At 41.1% G+C, this 24,669-nt stretch overlaps 1 protein-coding gene across 1 annotated transcript in view; it reads right to left on the bottom strand.

Annotated features, from left to right (window-relative positions):
* The window catches only part of DCAF5 (DDB1 and CUL4 associated factor 5), a 73,606-nt gene extending 49,179 nt beyond the window's left edge, over window positions 1-24,427 (bottom strand). The window contains exons 1-5 of the mRNA XM_080617866.1: window positions 24,138-24,427; window positions 13,757-13,900; window positions 9,833-9,869; window positions 8,123-8,262; window positions 3,730-3,859 (exon numbers count right to left, since the gene is read on the bottom strand). Of these exons, the coding sequence (XP_080473992.1) occupies window positions 3,730-3,859; window positions 8,123-8,262; window positions 9,833-9,869; window positions 13,757-13,900; window positions 24,138-24,351 (665 nt within the window). The 5' untranslated portion in view covers window positions 24,352-24,427. The remainder of the gene's footprint in view (window positions 1-3,729; window positions 3,860-8,122; window positions 8,263-9,832; window positions 9,870-13,756; window positions 13,901-24,137) is intronic.
* Window positions 24,428-24,669: the final 242 nt, after the last annotated feature.

Below are 24,669 nucleotides of genomic sequence, written 5' to 3'. Positions count from 1 at the left end.
CAGTGAGGATTATATTAAATCAGTTAAAACTGATCTACAAATTCATAAAATTGTTTCCTCGTCAGACAAAGTGAATCAGCCCCAAATACATTAACAAATCAAGTTCTGTATTTCAAGATTAGCAAACTAGATCTGCAGAGACCAGTAAGAGTTCTGGCAAATGCTCTGTTACTTTATTAAAGACTAAAAATCCAGTCTAGTTTACTTAAATATGAGGGACTCTGGCTTTGGCAGCCCACTAGCAGGACACAGCTCACTCTTCCCTGATTGTTTCCTGGGAACAAACTGCAGTGGCAGCAGAGTACTTCAGGCTATTTTCTTTCCCTCAGCCAAACACCCCCTTCTCACCATGTTTTTGGGCACATCTCAGATCAAGCAAAGAAGGAAAGCTGATGGTTGTTCCAGAAAAATGGCAGCTGAAACTAGACTTACTACCTGCATTCATTTAAGTCACAGTTTGCTCAGCCGAAGTCTGAGGCTGCAAGCATCAGCCAACAGCATTTACTCTTCAAGGAGCAGCCTGTCTCTTACTATTCACTTTCCTCTTTCTGAGTGCTCTGGGAGGAGCAGGCTGCAGGCAGGAAAAGCATGTGCCAATTTTACAACATGCACCACACCTAGTAGGCACAAATGTGCTGCCATCCAGTGGGACCTGGATAGGCTGGAGAGTTGGGCAGGGAGAAACTTGATGAAATATAACAAGGGAAAGTGTAGAGTCCTGCATCTGGGCAGGAACAACCCCAGGTTCCAGTATAGGTTGGGGAACGACCTGTTAGAGAGCAGTGTAGGGGAGAGGGACCTGGGGGTCCTAGTGGACGGCAGGATGACCATGAGCCAACACTGTGCCCTTGTGGCCAAGAAGGCCAATGGCATCCCAGGGTGTATTAGAAGGGGGGTGGTCAGTAGGTCAAAAGAGGTCCTCCTTCCCCTCTACTCTGCCCTGGTGAGACCGCATCTGGAATACTGTGTCCAGTTCTGGGCCCCTCAGTTCAAGAAGGACAGGGACCTGCTGGAGAGAGTCCAGTGCAGGGCGACTAAGATGATTAAGGGAGTGGAGCATCTCCCTTATGAGGAAAGGCTGAGGGAGCTGGGTCTCTATAGTTTGGAGAAGAGGAGACTGTGGGGGGACCTTATTAGTGTATATAAATATATAAAGGGGGAGTGTCATGAGGATGGAGCCAGGCTCTTCTCAGTGGCAAACAATGATAGGACAAGGGGTAATGGGTACAAACTGGAACACAAGAGGTTCCACTTAAACTTGAGAAGAAACTTCTTCTCAGTGAGGGTGACAGAACACTGGAACAGGCTGCCCAGGGAGGTTGTGGAGTCTCCTTCTCTGGAGACATTCAAAACCCGCCTGGACACATTCCTATGTAACCTTATTTAGGTGTTCCTGCTCTGGCAGGGGGATTGGACTAGATGATCTTTTGAGGTCCCTTCCAATCTCTAACATACTGTGATACTGTGAAATGCTTTAAATTCTGTGCTTAGGGGAATAGCTGCATGGTATGTCCAGCTGCACAATAAGGGTGTTTGCACACATTTCCCTAAGCCGGGAAAAGTGATGTGACCTATCCCCCTTGGAATTTCAGCATTATAGTTGAAAGGTATGGTATTTGAAAGGTATGGTATAGTTGAAAGGTATGGTATGGTCATTGAGCCTTTCAATTGGAAAGATTTACTTTGATCAGATTAGGACCAGAAAAAGGTATCACTTGTCCATCAGATCTAAGCATACAAGCTTCCACCAATTTAGTTTATTCAAGGCCTTCAAGACAACCCAGAGGTTATAACATAAGGAACCCTTGTTCCTCTCTTTTCATCAGCCAAAAAAAAAAAATCAAAAATTTGTTTGAGTTGGAAGGGACCTTAAAGCTCATTCAGTTCCAACCCCCCTGCCACAGGCAGGGACACCTTCCACTAGACCAGGTTGCTCAAAGCCCTGTCCAACCTGGCCTTGAACACTGCCAGGGATGGGGAGGCACAGCTTTTCTGGGCAATCTTTGCAGTATCTCACCACTCTCATGGTTAAGAATTGCTTCCTAGTATCTAATCTAAATCTATGTCTTTCATACTGGTGCTAAACCTGGAGAAATATGAATTACTTACCAAGAGGCATTACAATTCAGTTCTAACTATTTTGTATTTAGCATTAGAAAGAACAATTCCACAATACAGCTAAAAATGTGCGTCCTTCAGTGTGTGAGCACAGACTATTATCCCATACACATATAGCAGCCACCCAACAAGCTCACAGCAAGCACTCTGCCTTGTGGTTAAGACTGAGGAAGAAGGCAGGATAGCATTTAGACTGGAGATCTTCTGAGTTTCCATGACCCGATTATAGCTGCTACTAACCCAAGCAATAGCTCATCAACATTTTTACATATAAGCTGTAAAATTTTTTGATATCAAAGTCTTAAGGACTAAAAAAGGTGCTATTTCTATTAGAAAGCTTGTGTTAAAATTTGTAAGGGGAGAATTCCTTAGTCAAGTAATCTGCTCCTGTATTTATCAGTGTTAATGCTTGTATCCTTAGTGATACTTAGAATAGAATAATAGAATTGTTTAGGTTGGAAAAGTCCCTTAAGATCATTGAATCCAACCTTTAACAGAGCATTGCCAAGCCCACCACTAAACCATGTCCCTAAGCACCACATTTGCACCTCTTTTAAATACCTCCGGGGATGATGACTCAATCACTTCCTTGGGCAGCCTGTTCCAATGCTTGACAACCCTCTTGGTGAAGAAATCTTTCCTAATATCCAATCTCAGGCTCCCTTGGTGCAACCTGAAGCAGTTTCCTCTGGTTCTTATGCTATGGAAGATTTTTAAACAGCTGAGGCTACTGCAGTGTAAACCAAGTACTACCTATCTTCCCTTCTTTTAACTTTTTTGAGATGATCCTTTCTATGCTTTGACTTGTAACCAGAAACTTGTAAACACAAAAGCGGGGGGATGGACAACGATGACATTTACTTGAAGTGCTCCATTTATCTTTCCTGATTATTAAAATAAAAAAGGAAATTACTTCCAAAATCTGAAAGACTGAAAAAATACTTCAGCAGAAGCTTAATCTCTCATGCATGCCAAACTCTGGTATCAGACATTGAACACTTCCACTTCAGACCCAGACTAATCACACTTCATGATGCAAACTTATTTTCTTCTTTTCATTTGTTTAAAAACCTATGCAAATCTGGAAGCATATTATGCAGCTGTACAGATTACCTAGGTCATATAAAGTCATATAAAACTCTTAAGCACTGAGTAAAAAGCTGCCTTGACCACAATCTCAAATCAGCCACTGAAAACTGAGCTGGGCAGAAAAAAAACAGACTGTAAACCAGGCAGTGCCCATCACAGTTTATTCCAGTATTAGCAAGCCAGTGCTAAATATAATGATAACTTGACACAACAATCCAAGTTAATCTGCAGTGGTGAGGCCAGGCAGGCTTCCAAAAAATCACTTACCTTAACACTGAAGATCTAGCCCCATTTTAAATGAAATTAGGGCTTATGTATGAAAAAGAATGTTAATTATGCAAAATAATTCAATTCAGCTCTACTAACATTGCTGCTAACTTTGGTCTGCATCTTTTCTTACCATCACATGTTCTGACTTTAAGGAGGAAAAAAAAAAAGAGAGAAAGAGACAGAGAGTAGTATGCCATCACCTCTCCAGGGAAAGAAATAGAACAGCATAAGACAAGGACAGCCAGATCATACCTCTGTGGTTTACGAATATCCCAGAGTCCTACACCTTCCTTAGAGTTGGCAGTAGCCAGTAATCTGGGTTCTACTGGATTAAACATCACACTGTGAAAGGCTGACGGGTAGTGTGCCAAGCAGAAGGGCTCTGTTGAAAAAATTGAGATTTCATACATAAGAAGAATGGATACAACTGTTCAATGTAATGAGTTTGGCAGCTTAATACGGAAACAGTGTAACAAGATCTGAAGATACAGATACATGTTCAAACCATTTCTCAAGCTGACACATCCAAAGCAATGTAAAACCTGAGGTTTTAAAATCCACCCACATACATTAACTTTGTCTAAATATGGAAAAGGACAGATACTGTATTTTAAGACACCATTTTGCTTATGGAAGGTTACCAGAGTTTAAACCTAGCCACTCAAAGACTAAGTATTTGAATCTTCTTAAGGTTCATGACTAAATGATCATCTAACAAGGACTATGCACACGGGGGCTTTTGAAAGTTTCCTAGCAATATATGTATGTCTGGAAGCTTCCACAGGCCATCGATGATCACCCAAACTGAAAATGTAACAGCAATTGCTTATATGGGAGAATAGTATTACAGAAAGTTAAGCAAGTTCGTATGGAACTCAGCTCAAAGCAAGCTGCCAACCTTGGGTAAAAAGAGGCCTGCCACCTCTTAAATGCTCTCTCCATAAAGAATGGGAAAAAGCCTCAAATCCATCATCCTTCTCTGTATTTTTCTGCTATTTTTAAGGCTTTAGACACAGTCTAATTCTCTTTGCTATGTGTATAGTGTGGTATGCTACTACGTTTCACCCAACTAAGAAACCAGAATAGATGCCTGCTTTGAGCCAGGGATTAGGCCAGACTTTTCAATTCACGGTTTGCTTTGATGCAACCACTGTGTTGCTCATGTGCTTGGGAGACTCTCTAACTGCCCTTATTTGAGCCACTGTGTCCAGGCACCTTTGTCCGCACAAGCACTTCCAACGGTACTTCATTTTCTTTCCTTGTATCCCTCATTAAAACATAAATATGATTAAAACAGACAACCCTCCCAAATTCCCTTCTGAAACTATGCCCATCAAACAACTGAGGCAGAATTAACATTCACTTGTCCTGCCCCATCTGTACTCTCCTCTTTATGCTCTATTATAAGCTTTCTGACACAGGGACTTTTTAGTGTTCATTTGACAGTGATCAAAACAAAGGTGTCTGACCACAGCTGAAGGTCCCTTGTGCTCTCAATTGTCATGGGAGGCAAAGGTAAAAGAAAATACAGGAGCAACTTTTGTTCTGCCAGCCTGACCAAAGGCTTAAAGATTGTTGTTGGTCTGCCAGCAGCTCCAAATTGGGTTTAGCACCAAAACTGACCTTCTACATTTGCATCATCAAATCAAATCCCTGCTGGTACATAAAAGGCTGTGTTATTAAAATGGCAGCCCCCACTGAGAAGCAATGGCCTGCATTAGCTGGGTGGAGAGACAAACATCAGAATCCCAAATAAAGGAGTTAGTTTTTAAAACAAACTTTTAATTTGTGTATTTATGTTTAGTCAAATCAATGGCACTAATTACCGCTGTTTTCCTTCACACTTTTAGTATAAATAGCCTGGTCTGGTACCACAGTTTTCCTCTAAGATACCAAAAGCCATTCAGCCTGTCAAAGACAGATTACAGGAGCTAAACTGATGAAGCACTCAGGCACTTTAATGAAAGATAGGGGGATTACTTTTTTATTGTACTTTATGCTCATTCACAATTATAGCTCTTATACTCTAGAGTATGAAAATGTTTATCAATGGAGAAGCTCAACACCATCTCTAGTAGAAATTAAAAATGGGTTTATAAAAATTACTGCATAAAATCAATCAGCAGTGAAAGCCAGGGGGAAACAGAAGGGGAATGAAACTCCCTTTTCCAGCTTCTTTTAATGCACTATTTTAAACTAGGAGGTTATTTGTAAGATTTTAACGAGCTGGCCACTCAGGGTGACTAACTATACTCACACAAGCAGGCACAGCGCCTATTCCCATGAAAATACCACTGCAGGCTAGGGAATTACACTAGTGACAGCATTACATTGTAGTAAACATTGGCAGAGCTCACATATAAATGCTGACACAGGACCCCTACATAAGCATGCAAAAGCCCTTTATTTAATATTCAGAGAACCTAAAACACTACTCCAAAAAAGCCCCAAATGTACACTGCACTCCATTTTCACTGGTGCAGCCTTCTCATTCGAAGTCTCAGAAACAGTAAAAGCAGTAGAAAGATTTAACTATGACTGACAAAGAACGACAAACCTCATTTTGCACACATGCAGAAAAACACCTCAGATTGGACATTAGCACAAGATACTGAGCAGCTTCGTATGGATGCATTTAAGCATCCAGTTCCACCAACTACTGACATCCACTGTCAGCAACAGGTAGTTCTCCTAACAGAGACAGATCTTTATGGTATAAAGTTCAGAAGTCAATAAAGAAGCCATTTCTAATTTGGAAGCCATATCAGTGTCTGCTCTTATCACTTGGATATTTTGAAAACAGAAAAATTGGGATGAAGTGACACTTGGTAAATTTACCTTTACCAAAGGCAAATTAGTCACATCAGACAGATTGATCTCTTTCTCTGATAAAGTAACCAACCTTTTATACAGAGGAAAAGTAGTAATTCTAATGATGACTAAATTCACATGTAGTACAGTATCAAGTTTAGCTACAGGCAGTTGGGCTTAGCAAACAGAGTCGCATGGGGTAAGAAACTGACCAAAGGGAAGACGACAGCTTACTGTGCTGGTGACTTCTGAGCAAGAAGGGGGTTATTAATGAGTTTCTCAAAGGAAGAGAAGAGACATTATAGATATTTTTATTAGAATCTGGATATACATGTACTATGTATATTATTTTTCAGAATGTTTCAACACTGTGAAACAAAATTTAACAAAATTACCAGATAGGAAAGAGATATCACAATTGCACAAGAAAATCAGACTCACATTAAGAATCAGACTACTGAAAACTGAATGCAGTGGTAGTACATTTCATTTTTAGTTTTACAAAGGCAATATGCCTGGGGTAGGAAGGACATTGGTAAGCAATCTACTCTGAGTATTCTGGTGGGGCTTATCAAGAAAGACCTAATTCTGGTTACTCACATTCAATAAAGCCCTCATGATACAAGTGGGTCTAAAAGCTCCTGCGAGACTATAAAAGTATATCTTGTTTCAACTTTCTAGTTTCCTAGTCAAAAAGGGACAGAATCACAGCTTAAAAAAGTTATGAAATTCATGAGGTATGGAAAAAGCTAATTAAGTTAAACAGCAACTCTGACCCAACAACAAACGTGTACAAATTACCACAATATATGTAAGCTGGATTTCAGTGCCGTAAACAATTTTCCTGTAAGACCAGTAGAAACTATGAGTTGAGGCAACTGCATTTAATCAATCTAGAAGAAAAAAAAAAACAACCAAAAAACCCAACAAACAACAAAAATCACAACCAAACATAAGATATTTTACCTATGAGGGAAGAGAAACAGATTCTGTACTCCTGCAGAGTCCTCAGTTTTAAATTCTCAGCTTTGTGTTCTTTAGGATGGGGTAAACTCACAACTTCATTTTCTGAACTATTACTGAAGTATTCATATACTTAAATTCAATTACTGAAGTATTCCTCTCCAAATTTATGTAGCTACAATTCTAAACAAAAGATTATTCAGCCTTAAAACTGCAGCTGTAAAAACAGATTGCAGTGTTTAGAGAAGATGCAGGTTTGTTATATAAATCAACAGTATTCTACTCTGGTTTAGAAAACAAAGATTGAAGTAATAATTCCACTTCCCTGTTATAAGGACTCTAAGTTCCATACAACCAGAAAAACTCATACATAAGAACAATTCTCAGTGTCACAAGGAAGTATATAAATAGCTTTGGAAAATATTCAGATCAAAATAACACCTTTCTAAACATCCAAAACTTTTTATCCCAAGCTATATATAGCCAAAAAAAAAAAAAAAAAAAAATAAATAAAAAAAAAAAAAAAAAAAAAAAAAAAAAAATCCACATTCCTAATTCAAGGTTAGCATGATGTTTTTTTCTGAAGAAACATATCCTCCACTGCATCTTTATTAAAATTAAAACCTATTTATACCAAGTTCTAAGCTAGCCTGCTAGTTCTACGCTGGTACTTCACAAAGTCACTTAAGGCATTAATGCTGAACTGTAAAAACCAGGGCTTGCCTACAGCCAGCCACAAGAATTACACCTCACTTTTACTCTTCTCCAACACTCCCTATTTTGACTGTCCCAGAAAAATATTAACTTTTCCCTTTCCTGCCTTGCCAAAATTCTTCCTAAATCAGTAGTATTTTCCATCTAGAGATCTCACCTCCATGGGAAGACTCTCGGATGTCCCAGATAAGAACCCGGCCATCATCTGATGAACTGGCAAAGATGTTGTCATTTACTGGGCTTACTGAAAGGCCATACACTGCATCTTCATGGGCGAACACATCCAAGGTCTCAGTGCTGGAGAAGAGACACACAATATTATCATTCTTCCTTCTTTTGCTGTTGTTTTAAAAAGCAAAGTATTTACAGCTTTATTTACCTAGTAATACTAAGAGAGATGATTCTGGGATTGTTTTATTTCTTGAGAATACATTTTGTATAGAATCTCTCATGGAAATTCCACAAAGAGATCCTACCTAAAATTGGTGTTTTCCTTATACACCAATTGATGTACTTAGTGACAGACTTACTTCTGTCTCACAGACCAACTAACAGAAAGCGCAAAAAAGCAGTAACAGAAAAAGTAATTTAAAAGTATGAAAAAAACAGTTGCTAGACCAAGTATTATCATTCAAGAATTCAGAGTCACTTTCTTCTATAGAAACTGATCAGAATTCAGCTGTCAGACTAGTAAGGTTTCTTTCAGAAGATCACACATAGAGCCTTAGAGGAATGAATTCTGTATGCATTACAACTGGACTTAGCACACCAGAAAAAAAACCCCACCCTGATAACAAAAGCACAGTAAAAATACACACAAATAAAAAAGACTTGTTAAAACATCTAAGCAAGACATAGCAGTAACCAAACAACATAATATTCCTCAGAAAGCATTAGGAGATTAAGATCAAGTTATTTTTCCTCAGCTCTCATGTACGATTTATACAAGTAGATATAAGCTATGATGGAAGGCATACGGTACGCTGTACAAACAATTCAACGCAAAAGGCTTTGCACAAACTTGGCAATAAATTAATCTAAATTATGTTAACAAGTATTCAGGCAACTCAAAAATATCTAAGGCTTTATATTTCTCTGCTCTTACATATATCTCTTCCTCCATCTTTCCTGCTTTTTCTTTATACTGGCTTTTGTTCAGTTCATGTTATTTAAATGGTCATTGCTTAAATATGTTGAAGTTACCAGTTCAGAGCAAAATTTTAACTTAATAGTTTTTCCACTCCAAAGGAAGTAAGCACAAAATACATGATATCCAGAGAACTCCAGACTAATACATTACCACTACTGTATTAATTATATTTTGACTGACAGCCTAATTTTGATGTAGCACCACAAAGCCTAATTCCCAACTGCTTTTTAGTTTCAGTAAAAAGTATCAAAATAAATATGCTTCACAATAGTGTGGAGAATCAGGTAGCTTTTAAAAGTTACACAGGCTAAGTCATTTGCTCCAACAATACAAATCTTAAATACAAGTCATGTGAGTGTTTTGAAAAACAAAATAAAAAACCCGTATGGGCCACAATACTTGCACATGTGCCAGAATAATCTGGCTCTGTATCTACCCAGAACCTACTATGATGCCTGTAGGAAAGCATATGTATTTAACAACCATTCTCTTTACCAAGGTCAAAACGAAGCAGAACCCAAATGCTGACAAAAAAACCCAAACCAACAAAGGGGTGATGGTGAATAGTTCATTCCAGATATTAATTCAGATAAATAAAAAGCATGTTTCAGGATTAAAACACTGCTCCTCTCCCAGAACATTAATTTAAGAAGTGCCTCCAATGAGTTGATATTAAGGGAGCTCTTGAAGCAGTGGAAACACAAACTGTGTATTTACCTTTCAACATCATGGAGTATAACTTGCTCATCATTGCCTAAAAACAGAAATATAAACACTTAACATCATGTTTCAGTGGTTAAAAGCATTACAGTAAAAACAAAGCAAACACAATGCATACTTTTTGTTATTTTCTATTTCAAAAAACAAAACTGAAGCAGAGAGAAGACCAGTTCACTTGCCAAGCTGTCAGCCCCTTTGCTCAGTTATGTGAAAGGCTCCATGTGACACTTCCAGTCATGATCAAATGCACCAACTCATTCCATCTGGTACTACTCAACAAATAATTCTGCTTAACTGTGTTACTGACCATTCTTTGTTCAGCTTGAGCTTGAGGTTTGGGACATTTACAGTAAACAGAGTATCATATCAAGCAGCAGAACACCTTTAACTTTCATGTGAATACATCTTTCTTCCTGCTCAGAGGATGCTCCATAAAAAGATAATGACAAAAAGAGATGGCATAAGCAAAATGCACTGGGCTCCCAGCACAAATGCCACCAATACACACTGTCAGCATTCAGGGTTTCGCAACCATTGAGAAGGCATGAACGTGACTGCCAACATTATTTCTTTTGTACTAACAAAAAACAAGCCAAGTAACTAGACAATCATGTCACTTTTCTTTGATCACATCCATTGAATTCAATGGAAATTAACCACATGCATGTAGACTAAGAAGGTCACAGCTACAAAGTAATTTCACTGGCTCATGCAGTGTTTTTTAAACTTTAGCAATAGAATATTTTTTTAGTCTCTGTACTGAATATTAATTTATCCAATTTGGCACCTCCTCTTTAGAAATATTTAAGGAGACACACATTTATATTTAAATCGGAAGGGGAAAAAAAGAAAAACAAAACAGAAAGCCACAAAGTCGTATTTTTATGTTCAGCATGTCTTTGTAGTTGTGATATCAAGTTGTGAAGCCTTCTTAACATACACCAAAGCCAGAGGTTCAAAAAGAGCAAGATTTCATGTTATGATTCTTAAGTGCTCAGTTGACTCAGTTTTCATGCATCTCATATACATTTCAATCATATTCTGTCCCAATAGAAGAAATATGAGAAAGTTTCCCTTTGACTAATGAGGTGTGAGATTCTTCTACATCCACTTGCTCTTTGCACAGGATTCTAGCTAAATCGTGCCAGCCTTAAATTACTGCAGTAGCTCATCTTTTCCATGGTGCAATAAACAAGTCACTTATGTGCAAGTGTCCTTTTATCATTAATTGTAATGGAAACTGCCCATTATGCATTACATGCAAGGTTTATACCAAGTAAAACTACTCTATTGCCTACATATTTCACCAGTGAAAAATGTAGCCTAGTTTCTCCAGTGACAAAATTTTCTCCAGCGACAAAATTTCCTCCAGCTGAGGAAACTGTATAGACTCACTCTCTATACAGTATGAACACAAGAATCATTCTAGATGGCTGGCTTCAGGCCTCTCATCACCATGAGATCAACCTTCCCTTCTACTGCAAGCTCCAAAATGGAAAAGAAAGAATGAAAGGAGGGTGTGTGTGGAATAACCAACTGCTTCTCTCTGTTTTGTGTGTGGGACAAGGTGGTGACAAAAATCTAACCACAAACTGCTTGGTTGCTTCTGGTAAAGATTTATCCTTGCAGAAAATGTCACTGCTCTTCAGCATAGTAGGGTTCCCACTTAAAGACTGTTTAACACAGGAGAGTGCATTTTTCACTGAGAATAACTGTAATTCTACGTGTGACTCTTTCCATTTATAATCTCTCTTGCTTTTGTAACTGCAGTTATGATGACCAGAAAGAAGGAGTATCTGTCATTCCCTTCTATTATACCTGTGAAGATGAAATACTCATGAAATACTGAGCACAGAGAGAGAAGCACAGTTAAGGTGGCCTAAACCCCCTATCTGTCACATCAGGCCTTCACAGAAACAGTCAGTCCCCTGTAGGTTTATTTCAGCTTTTCATACACTTAACATTAAATGCAAAAACAACAACAACAAAGTCCATGAAGTTTACTAAGAGGGGATAGAAGGGATCTTTCATTTCAAATGCCGCTCTACTCTGTAAGTTGTGCGTAGATAGAGAAGGGCAACACTGTTTTTCAAGGATGGGAAGTCCTTTGGTATCTTGAGACAGGTTTTTCTCCAGAAATTACGTGCAAAACACTGTCCACTCAGTACCTTCCATTTTCATAATGGCTACATGTGGTACATGCTACACATGTGTTCCTTCAAATCAAAGAGCTTTGAAATTCCTTGGATGCAATCCAAGATGTACTGAAGCGGAAAATCCTCTCTTCTCTGCTATCAAGAGCTGCTTTAGGGAAAGGTTGTCAGATCCTATCATTAGTTGTTGGCAGCTTCATTTAAAGAATTAATTGAGTTCTGTTTTCCTTGTGCTACTTTCCATACTCTTAACACTTGGGGATTTTTTTAAAGTATTCTAACTTCCATGATTCAAATACAACTCAAATTTCAGTACAGGGTGGCAGTGACAACCAACAGATCTTAGGACCCACAATTCTTTCAGACCTTTTAAAAATCTCCCAGAACACTGCTGAGTGAATAAATATAGTTAGTCCCATTTTACTGACAGAGATAAAACAGATGGTACATCTAGGCCATGCAGTAAAATGACTCTTTACACGGGATCCAAGAGTCAGACTCACAGCCCTTGTAGATGAGCTCTGTGAATCTTGCTGGAGCAGCTGAAAGAGTTCCTGACTCCTCCAGTGGAAATAATTTCTGGCAGAGGCATAGTGTATTTATGCAAACTGGAGGAGGAAAAAGAGATGAGAACGGCCAGTCTGTCTGTGCATCAGCTGTCACAGCTCATCTAACCTGGCACATTAGCAAAAATCCACCATAATCAATGATGTACATCTTTCACTGCAGTGGCAAGGTACGATCAAACCACTGCTGCCTTCCCCGTGAAAACAGTAGCCGCTGATAGCAGGGCTCAATACTAGAGTGCTAAGTTGGAAATAAGAAAATACCATTACAGTGGGTGCAGCAAAACTTGGCACAGTTCATTCCTTGAATATGCATGTAAGGTTCCATTTGTCTGAATTCAAACTAAAGTAAAACAGACTCCAGCCCAAAATTTCACTGGAATCACTCATGCAGATACATTCACTCTGAAGAAGTGCAGATTGCTGTCTTTCTCACAAAAGAAACAGCAACCTCTAAAATCAGATGATAGGCATCACTATTTTACATTTTTGGAGTTTTCTCCACTTGAGAAGTGTATCGCTATCATTTCATCCTTAAAATTTGACACCATCTTAAGCTGTGTCATGCCTTTTTTCCTAAGGATGTTATAGTTTTAACACAACATTGAAAATCAAGCAATGAAATGGACTGAATTAAGTTTTCTGGTAAAAAGTGGGTTTATATTTAAAAAGATAAATAATAAGGCCAATCAGAGTCCAATGTGCCAACAGTTCTGCAAGACAGACACTTATCTAGTGAGGACTAACTAAAAATGATCTACTAATAGATGGCAACAGCCCTTCACTAGCCATCTATGGGTGCATTAAAATCAGCTACAAGCAGCAGAGATTTTTAAGCATCAGGCCTGAGTACCAGAGAGGATGCAAGGGTCTGTTTTCAGCACAGCTAAGACAGAATAGTCAAGAATGTTTCACAGTCTGTAGCACAAGTAAGAGCAGACTGGACCCAGGATTCTCATGATAACTCAAGACATGATGCACTTACACCAGGGTTTTGGAAAGGGAAGCATGACAAAGTTGAAAACGTGCTAGCTAAAGAATTCCCTGTTCCCAAAGAGCCTTCAGCTGCTGATTAAGGACACCTTTCAGATCCTTAGGGGACTATGGACCTTTCACATGGGGCAGGATCTCACTCACGGCTTCTACTCTAGGGCATTCACAATGCAAACACCTTTGAAATCAAGGTGCTCTTCCTTCCTTACCTCCAGAGAACACTTTTGTATTGCCACTGTTGAAAGCTAGGCAGAAGATATTAGAGTGATGTTCCCCTTTCAGCTGAACTGGTTTGACTCTGGAGTGGATGGCTTCTTCCATATGCCAAAGTAAGACTCGGCGGTCATCTCCTCCTAGAAGAAAGAAAAGAAATGCACATTACTGCCTGAACCATGTATAAATTGATGACAGACAAGCTACTTTGCCATTATTCATAAAAGGCTTTGCTGAAACCCCAATTAGCATTAAAAAAATTTACACCTCACAAGGGTTTGAACATATAGATGCGCATTTAATCAAGATGCCATGCAGTCAGGTATTCAATTAATATTAACCAAAACAGAGGAATCGCCAGGCCAAGTCTGGATTAAACAGTTGCCACTCTGCCAACACATAGCGATAACCTGTAGCAACCTGAATATTTTACCGGTCTGTACAATTCTGTGGCAAGCTGTACATGAATTACATGCCAAATTAACATATGCATGCTGGCAAAATGCTTCTACACCAAATCATTGTAGCCAGCATCTCCTATGTTATTCATAAAACAGGAACCTTTTCTCCCCCTCTCACTGACAACTGTATTTCCTCTAGCAATCTACAAAGCCGTCACAGCATATGTTGGCTACAGGACTGACATGTGGCCATAAAAAGATTTTACTTAAGCATTCAGAAGTTGTCAGTGTGCAGTTGTCATGCTTCCAGATTTGTAAAGGTTAAGACAGACATTTCTGAGGTGAACTCCCAACAAAGCAAATAACTGGGGAAAAGAAGTTCAATTCTCTCTTGTTTTACAGCTTGCTGTACTACTTCTAGTTACTTGCCTAGGCGTAGTTCTCAGTTCAGAGCTCTATGCACAAATATATTTAAGTTCCTCTTTCTGTCTGGTAAACAATCAGATATAAAATAAGTACTAGACTCTGTTCATGCTTCAACTGCATTAAGTACTTTTTATTAAAAAGAGAAAAATCAAGATACTATTGTACTGGACAGCATTCAACATCAATTTGGATGCCTATAAAAATCTGAGTAAAGCTTCTTCAAGTCAGACTCAAAATATTTTTTGCATCTGTGTTTAATTAGAAACTAAAGAGAGTGGCATCAGAAGTTGAAAGAGCCACTAGAAACATCCTGATTTCAGTGAAAACATTTTACTGCCTTTATGCAAAACTGAAAGCAGAAACTTGGCACCTTCTGAGCTGCTATCAAGAACGAAAACAGACATGAAATAGAGACAAAAGGAACCTGAAATTAATTGCTCTGAGGTTTACTTCAAGAAGAGGTAAATGCATAAAAAAAAAAAAAAAAGAAAAAAAGAAAAAGATTACTGTTAATCAGATTTCTTAAAACTTTTCACATTATGTGATGCTATGAAGAAGTTTTCCCATAGAACTGAGTTATGTCAAACACCCTTAAAGTTAACGGTTTCCCAGCCTTTAAGTCTCCTAACAGATTTTATGACAATCACTTTGATAGACAGTACAGCTGCATGCTATGCCTACCCATGATCCATGAAATTAATTGTGTATTCCTCCTCCTGATTTTGTGCTTTACAGAGCAAACAAGAATACATGATAAGATTTGTGATGCATTTGATAACTGCTGGGACTAAGAGTCAAATGTGATGGCTCCAAAAAAACTCACAGTAATTTATGGTCAACTAAACTGATGGGAGCTTTGATTCCTTTCTGTCTAGAAACAGGGAAGCTGTATTTGCACCTTAGCGATGTAGTAACAAGAAGACATGGAAATACATGACTGCTGAAACATATGACCATGTTCGTCATGCTAAAATCAAGAAAGGATTGTCATACTTCAAGCGGTTTCTTTCTAAAGCCATCATCAGCCACATCTTAAAGTTATCATTACTTGGCAAACAACTTAAGCAACATTCAAGGCTGGTGAACACCAACAATGCTGGTACAGACTACATTTATTTTCTTCAAGACTTGTGTAAAAGACACTGCGGGGCAAAACTTAGTATCATACTGTTGTTAATCGTTACCATAGCAAACCAATCTGCAAAACCACTGTAGTAAGTCTACACAACCTCCTACCTGATAGCACAGCCATCTAGGTGTCTAACTTTGACAGCAAACTCATTCACTTCCACTACCCACCTAGTCCACATACGAACAAAAATATTGAAGATATCCAAAGACAAACAAACATTCCTGTAGCTTCCAGAACATATGCAGTATGGTAGGAGCAAGATAAATTGCAACCTATGCAGAAAAGTCTTTGACAGCATCAAAAGTTTTGCAACTACCTGCTTTTTTGCAAGTTCCTATACCTTAGTGCCCATTTCCTCTTCCTCCAGCTTAGAAACAACTCTTCCAACCGAATTCAAATGTCCCTCTCTTCCCAGACATGTAGATCTCCATGACACTTTGGCAGAAAGGGCCCCACAGTTGCATATCCAACACTACAGCAGTCTGAAAAGTATGTTTGCCTTTTTAGGTCTTTTAAATGCTCCCCACACTCATACAATTCTGTCCCTTCTCAATCTATGTATTGTCTCACACATACTTGTCTTTGAGAACTTCTACACTCCCATTTCATGGCTTAGTTTTATTCTTATACTTCACTGAGACATAAAAGTTTAATAAAACAGTAATGTTAACTGGGTGGAAGTGTGTCCCCTTCTAATTCCAACTCAGCTTCTCCAGAAATATTTCTGACTTCAGGGTCAGATCCATGAGAAATAAGTGTCTTACCAATGAGTCCAGTCACAAAGGAGGATTTGTGGTGGAAACAACTTGCCACTTCTACATCCTCACATAAGAAAACAAGAAGTGTTAAGTCACAGGCAACTAATACCTAAGAAAAGGCAAGTCTTATGTGACTGAAACCAGGAGAGGTGCAAAACAGCAAATGCAGCTTCCCCTACCAAAACCGGACTCTTGGAGTAAGGAAGAAAGGAGGGAGGCAGACATGTATGGACAGGTACACAACGAGAAAGCAAAGAAAATGTGAATATATAGAGCTTTTACACTCTGTAAAAAGGTACCATGACTCATCAGACACAAAAAGCATGCGCATTATGCAATGTAAGTTACAAGTCTGAGAATTATAGGAAACTCTAGGCCTATTTGTATTTGTTTCGTACAGCTGATCAGTGAATGCAGATTAAGATGCTTTGAATTTAGGCTGGATTTACTGTGCTACAACATCTGAAGCTGAAGCCATTCGACACTTTTCAAAAAGCGCTATACCCACTGCACAAACTTGTGATGACTTCACAATGCTCCTGAGAAGAGAGTAACTGTGTACAGTAAGGGTATGTTCCTGACATGACAGAGTATATACTTACAGCAACAGGTTTACTATGCATCTGGTAAACCTAGAATTATGGCCTCATATGAAAATACCTCAGCCACCAAGGCTCCGTATGTGGATTTTCTAGAAATTGAAGCCCTACGAAGTCTTAAACTTGTAATTTTGCAGTTCATGGTGTCAGAAGTAATAAATTTGACATCTACAAAGTGGAAACAGCTTCACTTCCATCTTATTTTGCTGATTCTGACAATTTGAAAGCAAAAGTTTGTGTGACTCATCTAAGAATCACACAATGCCATTCTATGGTTACTTTTCAGAAGAGAATCACACTTTGTAAGATTTAATTAGTCAAGTACTTCAGTGCTCATTATGGGTCAAACCTGCTTCTATGTTCAAAATCAAAATTAGACAGGAAGAGAAGTCAGGCCAAAGAAGTATTTATGGTCAGAGAGGCTGGAAATTTTATCACCGTCACATTCTCATGTGACTCTTGGTGTACATACAGAAGAGCAGTATTCCAATTTTCTGTTTGTTTGGTTTTGTAGGGAGTTTTGTTTGTTTGGGTTTTTTTGTTTGTTTGAGGGGTGGGTTTTTTTGTTTTGTGTGGTGTTTTGTTTTTTTTTTTTTTTTTTCAAGTGCACATGGACAAAAATTACTTAAAACCACATTTCTTCCCGTCCCCAAGTCACTGGAATACTTTGTTAATGCTTTGGGTCTTCTGACGAATTTTGATGAGAGACAAAGGAGGATTAAGGAATTCTACAGAGAAGATATATAACAGCTAAAAAGAAAACTTGTATTTCAAATTTTAGGATAGTTATCCTGAAATAGATTCTTAAGTAGACAAACACTTTATGTTCACCCTTGACAATCTTCTAGCTCCTGTGGACACAAAGTGGATCTCCCAGAAGAATTAAAAATGCCTCATCTTCTTTATGGTTTGCCCACTTCAGAATGGTTTGTGCATACCCCAACATGGGGGGGGAAGGGGAGAGTATATTAAAAAAAAGGGAAGGCTGTCCCCCCATACTTTCTTTTGTTTGGGGTTTTGTTTGTTTGTTTTAAAGTAGTGTAGACAAACACTATAGGTAGAATGTGCCTGTTCAAAAAAACTGAAAAGGTCCCAAGCAACTCAGCATAGCATATTTCAGCACAAACAGTTCACTGCCTCCACAGTTCCTGAACTAAAGCATTCTAGTTTTGCCCGGTTTTTGGATCGAGTTCTTCAAAAAACAAGCAAACAAAAGTTTCCTGATCTGGGTACCTTCTAAACAGTTTACTACTAAATTTATATACAATTCAATTTGGAAGAAGAGTCTACCTCACAGTAATAGTGCCCTACCTGTAGTTCAGAACTGTTCTTATTAGTCCTAATATGATTCAGAGGGGGCCAGAACATACCCTTGCAAAACCAAATCTAGTCTAAATAGTGCCTGCACGAAATGCACTTGAGCTGTCACGTGCTAACAGAAGCATTTCAACGTCATACCAGTCAGGACTTTAAAACCACAGTTTTACAGTGCATTGACCTTGCTGATCATGGAAAATGCTAAGACCACCACTCTTCTTTGTCTCCTATATATGAGGCCCAGCCACTGAAGAACCTACATGGCAAGTGGGCAACACTTCTACATCATATCATAAAAGATTAATGTCACTGCTTGTATCTACTCAAGAAGTTGCATAGAACAAAGAAAGTGGGATTGGACAGTATTTCAACATGTTGATCACTTAGCTGACATGGACAAAAGGCCAGACTGTGTCAGAATTATTCCCAGTAGGTATCTAGTTGTTCTTAAAAAAAAAAAATCACCACACCCTCCTTAGGCAGCCTATTTCAGTGCTTTGTTATCCTTTCCATTAGGCAGATTAGCCTAATATGTAGCCCGAAGCTGCAGTCTGATGTTACATATAATCCCACTCCCCCTTGCCATGTGCTCCTGCTACCTCCCCTCCAACTGAATTCAGTGGTGAAGCAGCCAAGGGGCAAGTAGGTTGAAGGTGACCTGACAGAAAATCAATTGTCAAAGGACCTCTCCCTCCCTATTCCATCACACCCTCTTCTGAACTTTCTCAAGTTTGGCCACATCTTCCTCAAAGTGACCAAAATCAAGCACAGTGCCCCATCTGAGGCCCTGACAGCACCAAATAAACCAGGTTTTATCACGCTGGATGATACTTACATTGTGATCTGCTATCACATTTGAATACTCTTCTACTCTAGTCTCCATAGTGTAATTGTAGAGTTGTCCACTTTCATTCATGTGCTGTAGTCTGCACTTGTTCCTACCAAATCACATGACATTTTTTTCCAAGTAATGTCTCTTAGCTAACTTTAAACCCTGGTATCACCTTTAGATATTATAATTTCTCAGGCACTAATGAAAACATTACGTAGTAACTGGACCAAGATCCCTCCTCACAAAGAATTCTGCTTGGTACAAAGAGACCAAAATCAAGACTGCCCCTCTTTAAAACACTTGATACACAATCCCCTTACTTCAGAAGTAAATATTCCACCACCTTTGCTAAATCCCCCCGTTTTAGGCTCATACTCCTTCAGATTTACATGGCAACCAAATGACAGATGTGACTTTGTTACATCCCTACAAATTTACGATCTTAGAAGAGCTATTAATTTTGGCATTATCTGGTGAGGGGAAAAAAAACGCATGGATTAAGTAAGTCTCAGATTACAGTACTTCCCAGAAATTATCTTGAAAGCACAGTTTAAAGTAGGGGAAAAAAAGTGGGAGGTTCTGATAAAGATACTTATGTTTGTAAGAGATAGCAGGCATGAAAAGTGACAGTCAGATAAACAAACAGGAAAATATACCCACCAAACTTGAGGATGGGATAAAGCCTATTACACAGACTAAGTAATGATGATTTTTAAGAATTTAAATTGCAAAAGGAGACGCTTGGCATATCTGAGGGAAGAAGTCAGTTGCATATCATTGCATGGTGAATTTAATTTCCAGTCAGGAAAAGTCACATGTTTCTCAAACTGTTAACAGGAAAATAGCATCACCTAGTATACACTGTTACAAAAACAACAAAATCTTGAAACTCCATCCAGAAGCTAGTTTTCACTAATTTCAGCCCACTTATGTATTTCTTGTATGTTAAGCTTTCCTCTTTCCCTGTGTCAATTCTATAGATAGGTCTTCTCTGCTTCTCACATTGCATCTTCCCCCAAGTACCCATCTCCTCTTTTAAATTCTCTCAATTTTCTTTAATTCTTGTCCTTATTCCTGTCCCTTCTTCCAGCACTCCTGCCCCAAAACATTAGTGTCTGTCTCTCCTCCCCTCTCCAAAGCGACACTGTTGAGTTCCACACAGGTACAGCAAAAGTCCACAAACTGGTCCCCAACCCAACTTGTTGACCTCAACTTTTTTACTTGAAAACATGGTTAGAAACAAAATTACTCACTCTTAAATGTGTGATTTCCAAGACAAGATTTAAAGAAGATACCGAAAAGTTTCAAACATGCTTTCAAAAGGCCTGCTGAGGCTTGTCTACACTGAAATGCTTTCCAAAATCCTAACAGGAAGACTATCTAGAACTGTAATATAAACCCTGTTTAAGCAGTTTGAAATGTTTACTGAAATAGTAATCATTAGTCTTACAGACTTGCTTCTGGAAGACACATCCAAAAAAAAAAGTGGGACACATACCTAAGGAAAGCATTCCAGCCAATACTGATGAAAACAGCACTAGCATGTTGAAATACAGGCTAGCATTTAAACAGCATCAGTATAGCCACTCTGAATGCACTGCATCAGCTGTATTTAAAAAGCTCTAATAAGGTCTAGGTTGTTAACAAGTCGATTAGCCGAAGCAGACTTCTCTAGGTTAAGAATATACATATTACTTAAGACTGAACAACTGAGAAAGACTGTTTGCACTCTCCCTTTTCACACACTCCAATATCCCTGTTAACTCGCTTAGCTGCTACAAGCGCAGATGGAAGCATCTAACATCTCATCCTTACCTCAGCACACTATTTTGAGGGAGGAGAGACCCACATGCCATCTATTCTAAGGCTTTATCTGCATTTGGAAGAGTCTGAAGCAACTCTTCTAGAAATTTCAGATTAGAAGCAACTTACACCCTTCCTGTATCTTTCACCTGAGCTCTCCTTTTCACTGGTTTGTTTTTTTTTTTTTTCCTGCTTTAACTGTTTCTCAGAGTTTCAGGATTAAGAATGACCTAAAATAAAAAAAGTGGTTTGAGTGTAATTTTAATGAAGCCTAGGCTTATAATGACATGAAATTTAGCAGAGCATCCATAAACGTTTCACATTTTCTTATTCTTGACTGAAGAACAAAGCACCTGCCTGCTGTTGCTGTCACATAAAGCATTCTAGATCTTACGGTCACAGATAATGTAAAACTTTGTTAAGAACAATTACTATAATTACAGCTCTTCATCTTCTAACAGCATCAAACTCAAGGTCAGACTTAAGGTAGTCTGCTCTTAATTATCCCAATTTGTGCACTGTTAACACATGTAACTTAAGCATCCTCTTCCCACCTCTGTTTTTTTTTTACTTGCTCCCTAGCAATTTCAGGACATTTAGGAGGACAGAACTTTAGAATCATGTATCTCCTACATGTGGGAAAAAAGCTTACCTCCTAAACAAACTATAGCTTTATGAGAAGTTACGAAATTGAAAAGTGGACATAGTTGAAAAGCTTTCCTTTTACCTACACTTCTTCAGATGCCCACTTGATGGGAGATATGCCTCCATTCCCTCACTGCACCTACCTGACTCAGGCAGACTGGACAAAATTAATTCTTAAAAGTCCGTTCCAGCCCTCAACTTTTGATGCTTCTACCTATAGAATGGACATCAACATAAGTAAGTCCATCAATGATACGGCAAGACCTGAAGTGTCTCCTGAGCATTCTTGAGCAAGAAGAATAGAAAATACTGACGTTTTTTCCATTACCTATGGAAAATAAAAAAGCAACAGCAGATGCTCTTGAGCTCTCTGTAGCACTTCTTAAGTGGAAATACATAGCTCTGCTTACTACTGGAGAAGGACCAGCACAAACCAGCATGCCAATATTAGCACATCTGGGAACTTTAGAAGACATGAATCAGTGTTCCCTTCCACACACTTATGTGCATATGCATGTATATGTACATTCACAAGATAAATGGATGTGCATCTGAAAAGTTGCATATGCATATAAAGAATCCCTGACAGTAATACCAACATCCCTCATGTACACACTCTAGAAATCACTGGACTTTCATGCTTCTTCAGGTATGAAAGTTAAATTTAGGAAGGTCTCAGTGTATCAGCTTCCACTCTATGTTTATGTGGTGTTTTTATTCTGCCCCTGCTTAAAGGCAATCAAACACCCAGAAGAACTTTTTTATTGAATTCCATTATTTCTGGAGTTACAACAGATAGTTTTGTGCAATAGAGCCATCTCTGCCCAGACACCACGGCAAGGAAATAAGCAGCCCGCTCAACCATACTCCATCACCTCCTCAGTAGCCCCACTAGCTACATACAACCCAACAGAGGGTGGCCAAGCAAACTCGAGGCCCTCTCGCCCCCTTCCCTCGCCCTGGCTGCTAACCAGGCCATTACCCTCCTGCACGCAGAGAGAGCACTCTCAACAAAGCTGCCACTGCCTTACGCCAAGGAGCTCCGCAATTTCCCCGAAGGCCCACGCGACACGGAACGGGCCGGCCGCGAGGCAGCCCGGCCCCGGGGGACAGAGCTGCCGGCAGCCCCAGCCTGCATAAGGGCAGGGGAAAGGCGGCCGTTCCCTCCACTCCGCTTCCCCCGAGGGCGTGGGGCGGCGGGGACACGACCCCCCCGCCCGCGGCCTGCAATGGGCACGGCGCGCCGCGGCCTGGCAATCCCCGGGGCGGCTACGTAGGGGCAGCCCCTCCCGGGCTGCCAGTCCCCTCCCCACCGCCCCGAAGGGTTCAGGCCCCTCACAGCGCAGCGCGGGGATCCCCGGCTGGGCCGGAAGGGAGCGCCGCGGCCCCTGGGGGCCCGGGCCCCCGGGGCGCCCCGCCGTGCCCCGCCGCGGGCGGGATAGGCCCTCGATTCCCCGGCCTGTCGCTAAGAGCCGCCTGAGGAGAGTGCGGCCTGCAGCGCCCGGCCAGGCCGCGGCCTGAAGTTTCCTCCTTCCCCCACCGCCCCTCCGAGCCCGGAGGCGGGGAAGGAGGAAGAGGCACCTGCGCCAAGAGCTGCTGGGGTGGGGGGAGGCAGGCAGGCGGCCACCGAGCCCCACAGCCCCTCCCCGGCTGGAAGGAAGGGATACTGAGCCTTTCCCAGTCCTCGGTGTCCCTACTGATGTTAAGCCCTCGCCTCCCTCCTACCGGACAGCATCCCCCTGCCATGGCTCTCTCAGCCCCCGGCAGGCAACAGGGAGAACCTGAACCCCAAAAACATCTCTACTGAAGTACCCCCCCTCTCCAAACGCGCCCTGCAAAGGGAGGAAGGAGGAACAAAACAAACCCCTATTCCCCTCCCGCAGAACAAGACGCAGGGATGGTCCCAATTAAGCCGATCCGGTTCCCCGCCCTACGCCGAGAGGGACCGCAGCCCACCTTCCTTCCCCCCCTCATTCCCTCGGGTGAACTCCGTCCCGCCGCCCGCCCCCCGGCAGCCACCGCTGACCCTCCCAGTCCCCGGTGCGCAGGCCCGGGGCACGGCGCGGACAAATGTCACCCGCCGCCCACAGTGCCCGCTGCGGGGTGATCCTCTCCGTCACCGTGTCGTGTCCCCCCAAAATAACAAAATCCCCTTCCAAAAGGCAAAACACGCGAGCCGTCAAATAAAAGGGCACCCCCGGCTCCCGCCCCTGGCGCCCTGGAAGCACTCTCTTAAAAACTTTGTCCAGGGCTTCCCAATAACAGTAGAATTTAAAACCTGTCAACCATTTTAGATCTCTACTTGGGAAATACTATTCCCGGGCACCGGTGGGTTTGAGGAACGACTCTGAGAGGCGCCGCTGCTCCCCTCCCCCCCGGGCAGCGGGGGGGCGGCCGAGGAGGAAGATTCTTTCTGGGGAGGGGATGGCGGGAGGGGGCGAAGGACGGGAAGCGTTCGCTTTACCTGAGACCAGCCACTGGCCTCCATTGTTGGAGAATTCAATGGCATTGACACAGCCGAAGTGGCCCAGGAGGTCCTTCTTGTAGAGGTTTCTGCAGCCCCGCAGGCGTCTCCGCTGGAAGTCCTGGGTGAGCAGGGGGTCCCCCTCCAAGCCCCGCTGGGACAGGAACCCCACCACCGACCGCATGCTGCCCCCCCGGCCGCCTCTCCTCTTCATGCTGCCGCCTGCGCCGCTCCCCGCCGCTCCTTCCCCCGCCGCCCCTTCCCCTGCCGCCGCCTCCCCTCCCCCGCTTCCCCCCTTGTTATGGTTATGATGATTTTTCTTTAGCCAGCCATGGCAGAGAGGTGTTAGACACTCCGCCGCTTCCTGATCCCGCTGGCTCCTCCCCGCTCCCCTCAGCAGCTGATACTCAGCTGCAACCCGCGCCTGCTGGCCCGACTCTAACGTGGCGCCGCCGCTTTTTAACTCGCTCCTGTGTCTGCGCGGGGGGGGACCGGTACATTTGCTGTTCCGAGGACCTGCAGGAGAACATTT

Source organism: Psittacula echo, assembly GCF_963264785.1.
Source record: "Psittacula echo genome assembly, chromosome: 5".
NCBI lineage: Eukaryota > Metazoa > Chordata > Aves > Psittaciformes > Psittacidae > Psittacula > Psittacula echo.
Note: the sequence above shows the minus strand (reverse complement) of the source record. Positions and strands in the feature narration are given on the sequence as shown.